General features: G+C 38.2%; 1 protein-coding gene across 1 annotated transcript in view; it reads left to right on the forward strand.

Annotated features, from left to right (window-relative positions):
• Positions 1 to 16,220, forward strand: part of LOC149290663 (calcitonin gene-related peptide type 1 receptor-like) — a 28,867-nt gene extending 12,647 nt beyond the window's left edge. The window contains exons 5-12 of the mRNA XM_089488452.1: positions 654 to 745; positions 3,932 to 4,058; positions 4,430 to 4,583; positions 6,279 to 6,339; positions 6,457 to 6,523; positions 10,602 to 10,820; positions 11,439 to 11,480; positions 15,999 to 16,220. Of these exons, the coding sequence (XP_089344578.1) occupies positions 654 to 745; positions 3,932 to 4,058; positions 4,430 to 4,583; positions 6,279 to 6,339; positions 6,457 to 6,523; positions 10,602 to 10,820; positions 11,439 to 11,480; positions 15,999 to 16,220 (984 nt within the window). The remainder of the gene's footprint in view (positions 1 to 653; positions 746 to 3,931; positions 4,059 to 4,429; positions 4,584 to 6,278; positions 6,340 to 6,456; positions 6,524 to 10,601; positions 10,821 to 11,438; positions 11,481 to 15,998) is intronic.
• The last annotated feature ends 347 nt before the right edge of the window (positions 16,221 to 16,567 follow it).

Here is a 16,567-nt window from a genome sequence, read left to right on the forward strand (position 1 = left end):
GGGGACTGAAAGTTTGTGGTTACTTGAGTTAATTTGTCTAATATTAAAATTAGTGTGATGATCTGAAACTAGTGTGATGAATATGCAAAAATAGAATAACAGGAGGGGCCAAATACCTTTTCACTATATTTTACAATTACCTAACGTATCAATAAAATTGGGCCATTATAGGGAAAAAACTTTGAGTAAAGCATTGCTTTGTACGCTAAAGTATAGGTTCACTTTAAAATAGCTTTTTAGTGCACTCAGTTAACTAGTTTTGTGTTATTGCTCTATGGTCGGGGTTATTAACCTGTGGGGTATGCCACCCCTGGGGCTAACTTTTGGGCTAACTATAAATTGTTTATGCAAACTCATCCTGCCAAAACCTAAATTTTGGGCCATTAAAACTTGGGAGGCATCGGTCATAAGAATTTTTTCAAAGGAAGTTGTGACACCAAAAAGGTTAAGAACTACCGCTCTATGACTTGGTGTTTTCTGTGGTGTTACACGAGTGAACTGGTGTAGAAAATGTATAAGTTGATAAATCCCTTATGTGTATATATGCCAAATAAATCATGCTGTATATATCTGTCTTATTTGAAATGCAATATATCTAATAATGATGATGATGATGACTACATTTATTTACTCCTTTATCCTTTCTTTTGCAGACAGCTCTCAATTTGTACTATTTGTCAATCATTGGGCATGGATTATCAGTAGTATCACTTTTAATATCCTTGGCTATCTTCTTTTATTTCAAGTAAGCATGTTTTTCTGTTAGCTTTTACATGTATTGTATGACAACTTCTACAGCTTGGTGGATTTTGCAAATCCCCAACAAAAAGGGACCTTTTTTGTGCATTGACTATGTGTCTTATGCATGACAACCTTATGTTATCAAGTGAATTTGAGCTCTCAATAAAATATAACGCATTGGAAAATGTGAAAAAAAGGTTTATAAGGAAAAGTCTGTACAGTGTCATTTTGCATAGACTATGGATTTCCAACCTAAGTTGCCTGTGTATTTGTGCATGTGCTTTGTGCATGTGTTTTGATCAAATTCTGATTTACTTTCTGTGCATTTGAAAGGTAGATAATTGTCTGTGTCAGTGAAATGTAAGCATTTATGATAATGTAAAAAAATGGGATCATAATAAAAGTTGCACTGAGTGGCTACAGGTGACGCAGGGTAGAATATTTAGGAGAAGGCAGCTTTGGTAGCAGTATCCACAGCAAAAGTAAACACTCTGGAACAATACATGCCTGCAAATGACTAGACTAACTAAGAGGGCAGTGTTAATTCAGTATGTTAAATGTCCTCAGCCCCTGTTCAGTAATGATGATTCTAATTTTACTACCCCTTTGTGGTGCCCTTCCCATGTATATGTACAGTATGTCACAAAAATGAGTACACCTCTCACACTTTTGTAAATATTTTATTATATCTTTTCATGTGGCAACACTGAAGAAATGACTCCGCTACAATGTAAAGTAGTGAGTGTACAGCCTGTATAACAGTGTACATTTGCTGTGCCCTCAAAATAACTCAGCACAAAGCCATTAATGTCTAAACCTTGGCAACAAAAGTGAGTACACCCCCAAGTGGAAATGTCCAAATTGGGCCCAAAGTGTCAATATTTTTTGTGGCCACCATTATTTTCCAGCACTGCCTGAACCCTCTTGGGCATGAAGTTCACCAGAGCTTCACAGGTTGCCACTGGAGTCCTCTTCGACTCCTCCATGACGACATCACGGAGCTGATGGATGTTAGAGACCTTGCGCTCCCCCACCTTCCGTTTGAGGATGCCCCACAGATGCTCAATAGGGTTTGGGTCTGGAGAAAAGCTTGGCCAGTCCATCACCTTTACCATTAGCTTCTTTAGCAAGGCAGTGGTCGTCTTGGAGGTGTGTTTGGGTCGTTATCATGTTGGAATACTGCCCTGTGGCCCAGTGTCCGAAGGGAGGGGATCATTCTCTGCTTCATTATGTCACAGTACATGTTGGCATTCATGGTTCCCTCAATGAACTGTAGCCCCCCCAGTGCCGGCACCATTCATGCATGCCCAGACCATGACACTTCCACCACCATGCTTGACTGTAGGCAAGACACACTTGTCTTTGTACTCCTCACCTGGTTGCCGCCACACACACTTGACACCATCTGAACCAAATAAGTTTATCTTGGTCTCATCGGACCACAGGACATGGTTCCAGTAATCCATGTCCTTAGTCTACTTGTCTTCAGCAAACTGTTTGCAGGCTTTCTTGTGCATCATCTTTAGAAGAGGCTTCCTTCTGGGACGACAACCATGCAGACCAATTTGATGCGGTGTGCGGCGTATGGTCTGAGCACTGACAGGCTGACCCCCCACCCCTTCAACCTCTGCAGCAATGCTGGCAGCAATCATACGTCTATTTCCCAAAGACAACCTCTGGATATGACGCTGAGCATGTGCACGCAACTTCTTTGATCGACCATGGCGAGGCCTGTTCTGAGTGGAGCCTGTCCTGTGAAACCGCTGTATGGTCTTGCCCACCATGCTGCAGCTCAGTTTCAGGGACTTGGCAATCTTCTTATAGCCTAGGCCATCTTTATGTAGAGCAACAATTCTTTTTTTTTTTGAGATCCTCAGAGAGTTCTTTGCCATGAGGTGCCGTGTTGAACTTCCAGTATGAGAGTGAGAGAGCGATAACACCAAATTTAACACACCTGCTCCCCATTCACACCTGAGACCTTGTAAAACTAACGAGCCACATGACACTGGGGAGGGGAAATGGCTAATTGGGCCCAATTTGGACATTTCCACTTAGGGGTGTACTCACTTTTGTTGCCAAGGTTTAGACATTAATGGCTGTGTGTTGAGTTTTTTTAGGGGACAGCAGATTTACTCCGTTATACAGGCTGTACACTCACTACTTTACATTGTAGCAGAGTGTCATTTCTTCAGTGTTGTCACATGAAACGATATAACATATTTACAAAAATGTGAGGGGTGTACTCACTTTTGTGAGATACTGTATTTAGTCTGTGCATATATGTATATATATATATATACACTTGTGTGTATATATATATATGTGTGTGTGTGTGTATATATATATATATATATATATGATGTCACTGTGCATACGAGCTTGTGGGCACTGTTAAAGATGCAAGAATGTGTCATTAATTTTGTCAGACTCTCTAGTTCTCTGATTTTCTGCAGTTACTGTGCAGTTACTTTTGCTAATAATGGCGTTTGGGCACATGCACTGCTGTTTTCCTTTGGTTACTACCCTGGTAAAAGCCGCTATGTTATATTGAAGAAGCATTAAGCACCACATGTAATTATGATTTAATTTCCCTGGCATTATTCAGTATTTTATCTCTGCTTTAACAACATGATGTACACTCAGAATTCACAGGTCTCGGATATTTGGTTTATCGTCTTTCATATGCTTTTTGTAATTTTTAGCACTATCATTTGTGTGTATTTTTATGAAAATGCCAATTATTATGTATTAGCAGCGATGCTGGTTGCAGAGGTAACTGAAGATAGAATAGCTGTTTGCGAATGCGACAACAGCCATATTGAACCTCTATTTATAGATGGAACACCCAGCACCTGGTGACTGCAGAAGTGACTAGCTAACAAACGACTCCAATTTCTAACCTCTGATCGCTAGAGAGGGCATATGTTCATGGGCCAGTCATTATCAGATGATTAGTAATCCTGCTAGACCCCTGCACAGCCTGCATTTTGACATCTCCTAGATTTCTATAAGGATTTGTATTAATTTGCTAATAAAAGCCTTTAGAAATGGAAATGGTGAAGCAAACAAACAAACATCTTGCACATGACATTCTTGTTTTGTATGCACATGAACTTATGGAATTAATTGTTTTCAAAATACACTTAGCAGAAAAATAAGGCCATTAATTGTATGTTTTGTCCTCTCATAGGAATTTAAGCTGCCAGAGAATTACGCTGCATAAAAATTTGTTTTTCTCCTTCGTTTGCAATTCTATTGTTACGATCATTTCTCTAACAGCCGTGGCCAACAACCAAGCGTTAGTTGCAACCAACCCAGTAAGTCACAATGATTATTCTTACCATTTTTGGTTACTGCATATATGTATATATATATATATGTATATATATATATATATATATATATATATATATATATATATATATATATATATATATATATATATATATACTGTATACATATACAGACACATAGGAATGCATCCTTTACCATGCCCAACCACACATTCATTTGGTTTGGTAAACTTGGCTAGGGGTTCAGCTTAGTACCTCCTAAGGCTTTCTTCCCTCTGCAGCAAAACTTTTTTCGGATATGAAAGGGTGGTGGGGATAGTGGCACTACGGTGCTTCTGGAACTGTAATCTTAACACAATTTTAAACCCAGTTAACTAGTAATTATTTATTTACAGGTAAGCTGCAAAATATCTCAATTCATCCACTTTTACCTGATGGGATGTAACTATTTTTGGATGCTGTGTGAAGGAATATACTTACACACGCTTATTGTGGTGGCTGTTTTTGCAGAAAAGCAACATTTAATGTGGTACTATTTACTAGGATGGGGTATGTTATTAAATGTTTTCTTTCTCATATTATTTGGGCATATGTATTTGATTTATTTGTTTCAAGGTCAATTAAAATGTCATTGGCTGTAGTAGTACAGAGGTACACCGTCAATAAAAAGGGGGATCTTGACAAACTGTATATGACTTCTCCAATCTCAAAATATTGAGACTGGAGAAGTCGTTATAAGTTGAACTTTTAGTTGAATTTGGGGAAACCACTTGAAGCATTTGTTGTGTTGAGCTACTTCAATTTCTCATTTGATTTGTTCATTGCAAACAGCTGAACGTCTGTACATTTTGACAACCTGATTTGCAATGGGGGTTGAATAACTGTGATGGCAACTGTACATGTATATATATATATATCTGTTCAAAAGTTTTGGATCACATAGAAATGTCCTTGCTTTTTAAAGCAAAGGTCAATTAAAGTAATACCAGATGTATCAGAAATACAGTGTAAATTACATGTAGTAAATGACTATCATAACTGGTACTGCCAAGTGGCATTTATAACAAGAATCAAGATTAACATGTTAATAAGCACCTTCAGTTAGTTGGCTGCAGGTTTTGTTCTGACTGCCGACTCTTTTGTTTTACTGAAAACTGAAGGAAGGAGACAAGTGGAGTTTGAATGAAAACTGATGAGAGAATACCAAACAGCCTTTCAAACCAAGTGATACCATTCAGTGTTTCCTTGTGCCTCCTCAAAACTCTGAGAGTTTCGTATAAAGAGGAATTTTGGTGTAAAGTGGTAAAGGTGGGGCACGCATCACTGTAACAAATCCAGTGTGATAGATAGCTGCTCCATTTTCATCACACTGCACTAGAATAGAGCTTTATACTATGGTAATGTAGTACTATGCATGTAGGTTAGATTATATGACTCTTAATCCTAACAATCAGAGAGACTTTTGTGGGGCGAGGAAATTCCCCTCCGCTTCCAGGGCAAGGAGAGGCCCTAAAGAAGATCTGAGAACCAAGTATGGAAACCCTGCTTGGACCAGTGTGTACTATCTAGGGGAGGTTTTTCAGAGCCTTTCATAGCTGGGTCTGGTCGGGAAGTGAAGTGCGTAGTTGGTCTGATAAAAATAAGCCAGATAAGTATAAGCCAGAATGCGGGCTCCAATCACACGGTTTGCAGCAAAACTGTGTTCTTGCAGTGTGCTAAAAATTCAGCTGCCATCTACAACATTGCATTTGTTACAGTGACGAGTGCCCCACTTTTACCACTTTGCACCTAAACACCTTTTATTTGTAACTCCCAAAGGCAGAAGGAAACACTGAATGGTGTCACTGTAGTTCGAAAGCCTGTTTGGAATTCTCTGATCTGTTTTCAGTAAAACAAAATTGTCAGCAGTCAGAACAAAACCTACAGTTTACCAACTGAAGGTGCTTATTAACATGTTAATCTTGACCAGTCTCTGGTAGTGCTAGTGTTAGCAGCAGTCATTATTTTAGTAATGATAATCCACTTGCACTAACAGTAAACCTCAAATATATAACTAAGACTTTAAAAATCATTATGGAAGCTTGACACCGGAGTCTATAGAGCCATAACTTCATAAAAATATTATTACAATGTTAAAGTTATTCTCTTTCTCCCTATTCAAGGACCTAAGAAATTAAGCTTACTATATGTGTAAATAAAACACACAGCTTTGTGTTAATTGACCATTTAAATCTATTGTTGCAGGATTTCCAGTTATCCCTGCGTGCATACATGCAGTTGCCAGAAGTCTATATTATAACGACAAGTGAGTTTATTTTTTTTTTTAACTTTAATTTATGTTTTGGCAGATTTGGCATGAAGAAGGTAGTTACATAACTAAGATTGTGAAATGATAATTCTGTTAAATTTTTTTGTATTTTAGCTGTTGGATTAGTTCTGACACTCACCTGTTGTATATCATTCATGGACCTATTTGTGCGGCGCTCTTGGTATGTATTTTTCTAGTGATGTTAATATAAGTTTGAAAATATGCATTTATTGTTTAGCACTGAACTTTGGTCCAGTTACAGCTTGCAGTCTAGGAGCATCTCCTTTTTGCAACCTGACCAAACACATGGTAATGCCATCTTTAGTGCTGGCAAATGAGTTATTTAATATCATATGAAAATGGATTCCAAATGCTAGCTGGTACAGGTTGAATGCTGCCTAATAAAATGAGAATATATATATTAGCAGAATTGGCGACATTGATTCATTAATTAAAGATCTTCTTGTGGTACTTCGGTAGTGATAATATATGGCTATATTTATATTATAGGTTTAATGAAAAACATACAGTATATGGACAAAAGTATTGGGACATACCTCTTAATTATTGAAATCAGGGGTAGAGTTAAGCCCCTTACTTCCAGTGAAGGGAAATCTTAATGCTTCAACATACCAAGACATTTTGGACAATGTTATTCCTTTGTGGGAACAGTTCGAGGAAGACCCTTTTCTATTCCAGCATGGCTGTGCCCCAGTGCACAAAGCAAGGTCCATAAGACATGGTTGGATGAGTTTGGTGTAGAAGAACTTGACTGGCCCGCACATAGCCCTGACCTCAACCCCATCAAACACCTTTGGGATGAACTGGAATGGAGCCAGGCCTTCTCATTCAACATCAGTGCCTGACCTCACAAATGGGCAAACATTCCCACAGAAATGCTCCAAAATACTGTGGAAAGCCTTCCCAAAAAAGTTGAAGCTGTTATTGCTGCAAAAGGCGGACCAACTTCATATTAATGTCTATGTATTTAGAATGTGATGTTATCAAAGTCCCTGTTGGTGAAATGGTCAGGTGTCCCAATGATTTTGTCCATATAGTCTATTTTCACAGAAATCCACTAGGTAGATTCTGGGCATTCTTATCCTCTGTATCACATTCCCTTATAGAAATTATGTGTTGAATTATTTAGGTACAGTGACATAATGTCTGTGCAGTTTGTGAGTGTAAAAACATAGAATAGTTTTGTGTTAAAAAAATGGTAACTATTTGGAAAATGTTTGGCTAGAAAAAATAACCTAAGATCCATCACTGCTAACTAATGCTTTCTGCATATTCATTAGGAAATATCTCCTCTGTGTCCCTTATATTCCCTCCTCCTTCTTTTTGTCATGCCCTCCCTGTTTTCTAATGCTGACATATGTAAAAGCCCATTCTTTAATTGTTCTCCCAAATGGTCTGTTCCAGTGTTTCGCCTTTCACTTTTCATCAGACTCTTCGATTCACCATTCAATTCCCAGATTATTAGATACCCCTACTGACCTCCTTCTCCTGAACTGTCCCATATTGATACACTTTAGAGTGGTACTTCTAACCACAGACAGATTCAGTGAATCCTAGGCAGGCCACCAAATTACATTCCCCACACTATGTGTCTGGTAAAAGGAGGGGTGCTAATAAAAATAATATAGATATATTTGTATATATATAATAATTTTGCTAGTTTAAGCAAAAATGATCTATAAGCAACTCACAGATCAGCAGTCTTATTTTCCTGCAGTGTCTTAAATGTGGTGTTCTGCCAACTTTTCTGAATATAGAGCTGTTGTTACTAAAAACACCATAGTACTGTTTGAATGTCCAGCCCCTCCTGTAATTGCCAAAAAGATAATGCTTGTCTTGTTACAAAAGCCATATTGTCATAGCAACTGAAAAAGCTTCTTGAAAGTGTCTGTTTTTTTAGATCTTTAAATAAACAAATAAAATTACAAACCAGCTAAGGTTTATTTATTTAACAATATTTATTGTTTAAGTGGAATAGGTTACTGTCTAGATCTCACTCTCCCAAGGCCACACCCATTCTTTCTGCGCATGTTCAAACCCACAGTGGCCAGGGGCAATTACAGTTACAGGAAATTAAGTTTTTTTCCACACACAATGTTTATACAAAAACCCACCTTGTAACCACCATGTTCATTCTGATGCCTACCCTCCTCTCCCTAAATGTCACCTGTCTCTCCCTTAACATTGAGATATCCTTGCTGCCTCATGCTCATTTCTTATTTCATCTCCCTCTTGTTCCATTCACACACCTACCCACACTTAATTCTTCACCCTTCCCCTACTTTGTCCCACAATTTGGACAGCATCTTCGGCACAAAGCTTACAGGTATATAACAATTGATTTACTGCTTTGTCAAGTGTATTCTGTGGTACTGTTACCATGACATGCTCTTCTTAATTCACACCTGTTGAAGTGGTAGTGAGTGAGGGAATTAAGGTTTGAACCAATTAAGGTTTGAACAGGCAAACTGTATGTGCTGAATGGTTCTAATTTGGTGTCAAATTCTATGTTTCTATTTTTTTTTTCTTAGCTTGTTATCAATGTAATAATTATCATCTGAGCAGACAAATACTGGTAGCCTGTCTAAATCTGGACCAATAATGTTACAGAGCATCAGAGCTATTATTTTTCGGCTGGCTTCAGTTGTGGATATTTTTGTGGCCACCGATTCGGAAAGCAACATTCCTTGGTTATTTACCCAGCAACTGTAACTTGTTTGTCACATGCACCAGCTCTCTATATGTGCACAGACATCAAGATGAAGCCTTCACAGACTTTTGTACTTTTCTCTCTTCCAACATTGTATACAGTGCTGCGTTCACACTATCAAAGTGGCTGGGGGTGCAAGAAGTTGCAAAGAGGAGGGATATAGTAGTTTCTCCTACAGCGATGCAGATCCATTCCACAAGGCGTACATGCCAGGCACTGAAATAATTTAAAAAATTGGGTCTGTCTGCCCTAGACCGGAAAACGTGATACAAATAAAAATATCCACCCTTAATACCACCCACAACTAACTATAATGATATAACGCTGCCACCACCAAGACAATTTATAAATGGGGTGCCTTGGTCCCCCAAGCGAATTAGACTAAGAACCCACACAATATACTTTAACACAATAATTATGTGATTTCAAATGACCAATTAAATGTTCTAATCAGGTGACGTGAGTCTTTACCAGACAAAGGCAGAACTTAATAAACTAATTTTTATTATTAACAAAAATAGTCACAGTGCATACAAAAAAGATGATAAACAGATTATTTACACTAAACAGATAAAAGCAAAAAGGAGAAATTACAGAAAACTACTCACCTGAATGGTAAAGTAACCATTTTTCTGTCTGTAGGGCTCCGGCAAGGAAAGATGGCGACTTACTCAAAATTAGATCTTGGCCCACTGACCAATTTCCTCTCATTAAATTTATACTTTTTCCAGTTCATCTCAAGTTTCCAAGCCAGCCCAGAGGTGGTATAAGCGGAGGGAAGGTGTACCTATAGGAACCATAAGTTACCTCCCCCTTTGTGTTGTGGAAACATATCAGTCAAAATAACTCATTTTCGTTTTATTCTCCCTCCTGTGCTCGCCACAGCAATAATTCTTGCATTTATGAATTTCTTGTAAATGATGAAGTCCATAGATATGTCACACGTGCTACTTATGACTGAATACCACGGACTTCACAATTTCTTCTAAACAGCTATAGTTGCACTAGCCATATTTGTATTCTTTTTGTAGGGTGCGCTTTCTCTGTTCTAGATAGGCACAAAAGGAGGTATGATTATTAATATATGGGTTATTATTGATGTATGTGTTGGATATGACCCTGGAAGAAATGGTTTTCCTGACTTCTAGTGGTCACTTAGCATATCAAAAGAATTCACAATCTATGAGGGCATGATGTATCTATGATACAGGCATATGGTGTATTACTCAGCAAAGATGTAGAGCACCTCCTCTGTAATATTTCACACCTTGCAGAGGGGCCTGGTTGGAGTCCCAGCTTCAAAAGACACATTCATTTTATAAGACCTTTTGGCACCACATGCCTATACAATTGAATTAACCCCTCTAATGCTGAAATTGGTCATACCATCTCTACCAGGTAGCAACTCCATGTATGCCCTACACAAATTACTGTGACAGGTATGACTGTTCCCATTTAAATAAGCATACTGTAATATGGAAAATGTGTAATATTTTTTGTCATACCTGTTGATACATATATTTTTTAGGTAAACCTTTTTTTCCTGCTGAACATAGTGCGTGTTCTTATAACAAAACTAAAAGTTACCCATCAAGCAGAATCCAATCTGTACATGAAAGCTGTAAGAGCAACTCTTATCCTTGTGCCTCTGCTTGGAATTGAGTTTGTGTTGTTTCCATGGAGACCAGAGGGAAGGATAGCAGAAGAAGTATATGACTATGTTATGCATATACTTGTGCATTACCAGGTAGGATTTAATTAAGTGTCCACTAAATTATTATTGTAGCTCTTTTTTTCCTTTCTTTCTTTCTTTATTTTACTCTCATTGTTTTTTCTTGGCTCTCTTTCTTTCTTTCATTCTCCTTTTAATTTTGTTTTAGCTAGTCTCTTTCTTCTCAATCCAACTTTTTTGCACCCCTCTTCATCTTTCTTTCACTCGCCTATTTTCTTTTGTGCTCCTCTTTCTTTCTTTTTTTGCTATCCACTTTTTTCTCTCTTAATTTCCCTTTTTTTCTTTAGCTTTCTTTTGCTCTCCTCTTTTTTCTTTTTTTCTTTCTCTCTCCTTCTTTCTTTCTTTCTTTTTAATTTTGCTTTCCTCTTTCTTTCTTTCTTTCTTTCTTCTCATTCCTCTTTCTTTAGAAAGCCTTTCTTTTTTTCTCTCTTTCTTTACCTTTTTATTTCTTTAGCTTGTCTCTTTCTGTGTATCTTGGGGTATATATATATATATATATATATATATATGGATATGGTAGTGCATGCTCAGTTTTTCCACTATTTCATATATGTAGTTTAATTTATCACCCTTACTTTTTAATGTGTATGACATTATGTTTGCATACTTACTAAACATTTTTTCTTCCTGCAGGGATTGCTGGTTGCAACAATATTCTGTTTCTTTAATGGAGAGGTAAGTGAATGTTAAAAGTATTACACTGCTAGTAAACTATATACTATAATCGTTGACTACATTATTTGAAACAAAACATTTTACATAACCTTTCTTTATTCAGTGTCATCATGGCCATCAATAAATTTAAGGCTAAAAATAATGTGCAAAATTATGCCAGAAGTCTGTCCAGTCCTAGGTCGTTTGGGAAGGTGAGAACATTTCCCAGAATCTGCCGACTATGCTATACAGACCAAGAGAGACATTGTGTGCTTTCCACTGGCACAGTGTCTTTGTACGTAGAACAATAGGATAATATGTCTTAAACTAGCACTCAGAATTAAACAGAGGGAGCTCTGTGCTAGTGAAAATCTGCACTACACTGAACCACCAGGGCTAAAACCCCTTTGGTGCCAGGAAGGGTAAGCAGGCTGGAGTGGGCCTCAGAAATATTGAAAGGGGTGATTACTGGTAATATTGGAAGAGAGGGGGGGTAGAGTATGGTGCAGTGACTGATGGGATAGATAAGAAATTATATGAGGAACGCAGACTATAGAAGGAAGGGAAGCAAAAGGCAGGCTAGGCCACATGGCTGTCCATCGAGCGGCTAACCAAGACTAGCCTTATACCAAGGCACTTTATTCAGACACTGACAGGATCTGCTGCCTCAGGCCTATCTTACATGTCTGTAAACCCTGGTAGCTGTTTCCATACCTCCTGAGTATATCCAGTTACTGTAGCCACACCTCCCAGGGGTACCCAATCACCTGGGGGGCCTATTTAACACACCTTAGCCACACATCCCCTGCTAGCCTGTGCCCAGTGTCTTTGTATCTGCTCATTTCTGGTTGCCTTTGGATACCTGTTACTGAACCTCTGCCATCAGCCCTAACCACCGGACTGTTGGATTGACAGTGTCCTTGCAGCCTGTGCTCTAGACAAACCACACTTAATCTGGGTGTCATTTAAAATAGGAGGAAAACATAGCATTTAGCAATATAATATATAAACACATTTCTTGCAGTTTGTATGCATATTAATTGAATTGCATTGTTGCAAAGAACTATGGTACAGTCATACACATCAACATTTTTTTAACTCTGAATAAGGATATTAGATTAGGAATCAGGGACAGTGTTTGTATTAAAAGAGTAGCTACCTTGTAACAAAGAGGAACGTAGGAAGCATGAATTTTATGTTTTATTCCAAAATCTTGCTAAGCATTGTTAATTATAAACAAAGGCTGTTGCATTACCTGTATATGTTATGGAACAGTACTCTAAACAATGCTTTGTCACTTAATTTTGTTTCCTGATCGTGTGTGACTGTCCAGTGGGGCCCTCAGAGATGACAGCAAGGTCTAGAAAGACCTCCCTCGGTCTCTCCTTTTCTGTCCTTCCAGCAGTGTCAATGATCAGACAGCCTGCAGGAAAATCTCCCTGCCTTTCAAAAAAAGCCGGACATACTATTGCATCAAAAGAGTCATTTTGACCCAGTTTGTGGATCTAAAAGTAGTATGTTAATAAGCTTGTGAATGAGTTAATGTAAACACTGATGAGTTAGGAGTTAAAGTTAAACTGTGATGGTTTTATAATGGAAATGTTTGACACCAAATGGAAATTGTCGTATAAGTGCTAAAGAAGATACTCTAAAGAAGTTTAGTGGACCAAAATGAATTGAGTAAGATGTAGAGTGACATAAGCTTTCAAAACCTAAGATGTCTTTTCTTCCAGTGCAGTGGCGTCGCTACAGGGGGGCAAGGGGGGGTAATTGCCCCCCCTAGGTTATTCCTTGCCCCCCCTGTTGCCCCCCCTGTTGCCCCCCCGCCGAATTTGAAACCCCCCAGGACAGTCCTTGACTGCTAACGACGGCATGGTGCCGTCGCTAGCAGTCTCAGTCAGGTGCTAACAACGGCACCATGCCGTCACTAGCACTATCTTACCTTGATGGAGGTCTGTGGACCTCCATCACCATCTGCCCCTCACACTGAAGGGCATCACCGGGGCCACCCGATCTGCCCGGTGACGTCTCGCGCAATTACGCGATGACGTCACCCGCGCAACTTTATTAACAACTGACAATTGTCAGTTAAAGAGGTATGGGGGCATGCTGCTTAGATGCCTGTATCTCAGGCATCTAAGCAGTTACATACCCCCAACATATACCATTGGAAAGGTAATATAGATTGTAAAAAAAGAATAAAAAATATTAAGTTAAAAAAAATAAAAATGTAAAAAAATGATTTGGGGGTCTCTTAAGGCAGATAAAAAAAGATCAAAATTGCCTAGAGACCCCCAAATTAAATTATTTAAATTATTTAAACATAAAGTAGTTTAACTTTAAAAAAAAAAAAAAAAAAAGTTTATGTATTCTAGCTAAATGATCACTGTGGTAGCCAATGTTACCACAGCGATCATATAGCTATAAAAAGTCACATTCCCTTTTTAAAAATGGCCGATACTAATTTTTAATCCTATGATCCCTTTGATCATGGGGTTAAATTTAGCCAACGGTAGAGGGAGTAATATTATTAAAATCAGCCATTTAGCCTGTGCGGTACGTGAGTAACCATATCATCCCTGGAGCGCCTTGCATTACTGCTCACGTAGGAAGTTAAATTATGGCACAAAAAGTACACATTTGCAAAAACCACATCCCTTGGCGCATCAAATGAGGGGCTGCATGTGTTTCTAGTACAAACCTGGAGTGCACAAGACACAAATGAACATGTCGCTATAGTTAGAAAAAACATATTTTTAAGCCAAAGCGACATATTCCATCATTATTTGTGCACTCAACTTTTGTCCTAGAAATTTATGTAGCCCCTCATTTGAAGCTACAAGGGATGTAGTTTCTTAACATGGATGAATTGTCTGAATGAGGGAGAGCATGAGTTAATATGTGGATGAATTGCCTGAATGAGGGAGAAAATTAGTTAATGTGATTGTGTGTATCATAGATGTATAGTTGTGGAAGGGCAAAGCAGGATGTTTGAGCCTTGGGGAACAGGATGGCACAGGCAGGGTGTATATGGGGAAAAAGATAGCAAATCTTATGTGTGTTATCTGGGTGCTGGCCAGGTTCTATGTGGGCAGTGTGGTTGGGGTGTGCAACCTGTGATCTATGCCTGTAATTTAGGGGGTTTTAAATATACCTTTAATGCCGTGTTTTTATGGAATTCCAATTGATCTGTACCTGCAAAGCTGGGTTTGTGTGTTCTTCTGTAGATCCATATCTGGTATGCTATGTTTCCATACATTATTTATGTATACCTGCAAATACAGGGTTTGTATGTCTTGTTCAGTTGATTAATACCTGCAATGCTGTTTCCATGTATTGATTTGATCTATACCTGCAATGCTACATTTCATATATTATTGTATACCTGCAAATACAGGATTTGTATGTCTGATTCTGTTTATTTGATATATTCCTTCAGTGCTGAGATCACAAGTGAATTTCAATTGATCTATACATGCAAAGATGGGTTTGTGTATTAATGTGTTGATCTATGCCTGCTATCGGCAGCAGGGTCTAATATTAGGCCCTGAAATCATTTAGTGGAAAAGTTAAGGTATTGTGTTGTTTAAAGGATTTCAAGGATTAGTCGTACTAAATTGTGGCTTCAGGCTTCCCATGTTGAATGATCAAGTATTGTATTGTCCAATAACAAAAGTATCATTCCATAGCACATTACTTTTGGCAATATATATATATATATATATGTGTGTGTGTGTGTGTGTGTGTGTGTGTTTTTTCAGTGGTATGATTTAATGGTGGAAATTATTAATGCCCCCCCAGTTTAACTGTGGTATCTTGTGTGCCCCCCCTATATATTGTTTCTAGAGTCGCCACTGTTCCAGTGCCAACCCCTTCGGTACCCTATGGATGTACCTGTACATCCATAAAAGGTGAAGATGCCCCTTATGATGCACCAGTATGTCCAGCCTTTTTTCGCAGCTAGGACTCCTCCCTGGCACATCACTGAACTCCATTAGATATGGCAGAGATCACCAAAGAGATCTCTCTCCTCATTGAATTGAGAACAGTGGCAAAATAGCGATAATAAGAAAAATTCATTATTCCTACTGCCCTAGCACTACAAGTATAAAAATATTTAAACTAATCTGTAAGGAATGGATGTGGCCCTCTAGAATATGTATGTGAGGTATTACTGTAAACAGGTTATGTTGCATACCTAAATTGGGACCTACTGTGTAGAAGAAATCCTAAGTGATTTCTCATTTGTGTGGGTATGTTAAACTTGGAAAATTGGACTCTTGGCACTGAAGGGGCAAATACTGTTATGATTATTATTACATGTGAACAATATACTCCTGACTTATTGAAACCTCACATCATTTTTTTCAGTGAATGTTAATTCATTATAAGGTAACGCAAACTTCTTTGGACTAGCAATGTATGAGAAATCATAGATCCATTGAATTAGTTAATTACTGCTCTATTTTATATTGTATTTTATTGCAATCTGTACTTTAGTTTTTTGTAGTGATTGTTTACTATTTCTTCACTTCTTAGGTTCAGGCAGTCCTAAAAAGACATTGGAATCAGTACAAAATTCAACTTGGAATTAGTTTTGCCCATTCGGAGGGTCTTCGTTCTGCTTCATACACAGTGTCCTCAATCAGTGAGGTCCAAGGCAGCACGTACATGGCGGATTATAGCAGTGAACATTCAAATGGAAAGAACTGTCACGATATGGAAAATGTGGTTGTCAGATCAGAAAAGTTATACATGTAAAATCAATATTTATCCTGCTTTTATATGAATGGTTCTATGTTACCTATTCCAATCGAGGTTAAACAAACAAGGTTTTCTAGGAAACTTTCCAACTACACAGCATTCTATTTTAAAACGGCCTGTGTCTATTTACTTTGAACTCGCAGTAAGGCATAAACAGATCCTATATTAAAAATAAACAAAACCCTTGCCTCCAGGCACTAATTATACACTTTGTTTGAGCTTACTATAGCTCGACAGTCTGCAGATCAGTATAGGTAGCTTACTAGACAACCATGGAGCCTCTACTTCATAGAAAAAATATATGTTTAAGGGCCCAGCCTTACTGTACCCCATATAGATCCCTT

The sequence above is a fragment of the Sceloporus occidentalis genome, unplaced genomic scaffold, assembly GCF_023333645.1.
Source record: "Sceloporus occidentalis isolate IW3139 unplaced genomic scaffold, rSceOcc1.0.p SCAF_38, whole genome shotgun sequence".
NCBI lineage: Eukaryota > Metazoa > Chordata > Lepidosauria > Squamata > Phrynosomatidae > Sceloporus > Sceloporus occidentalis.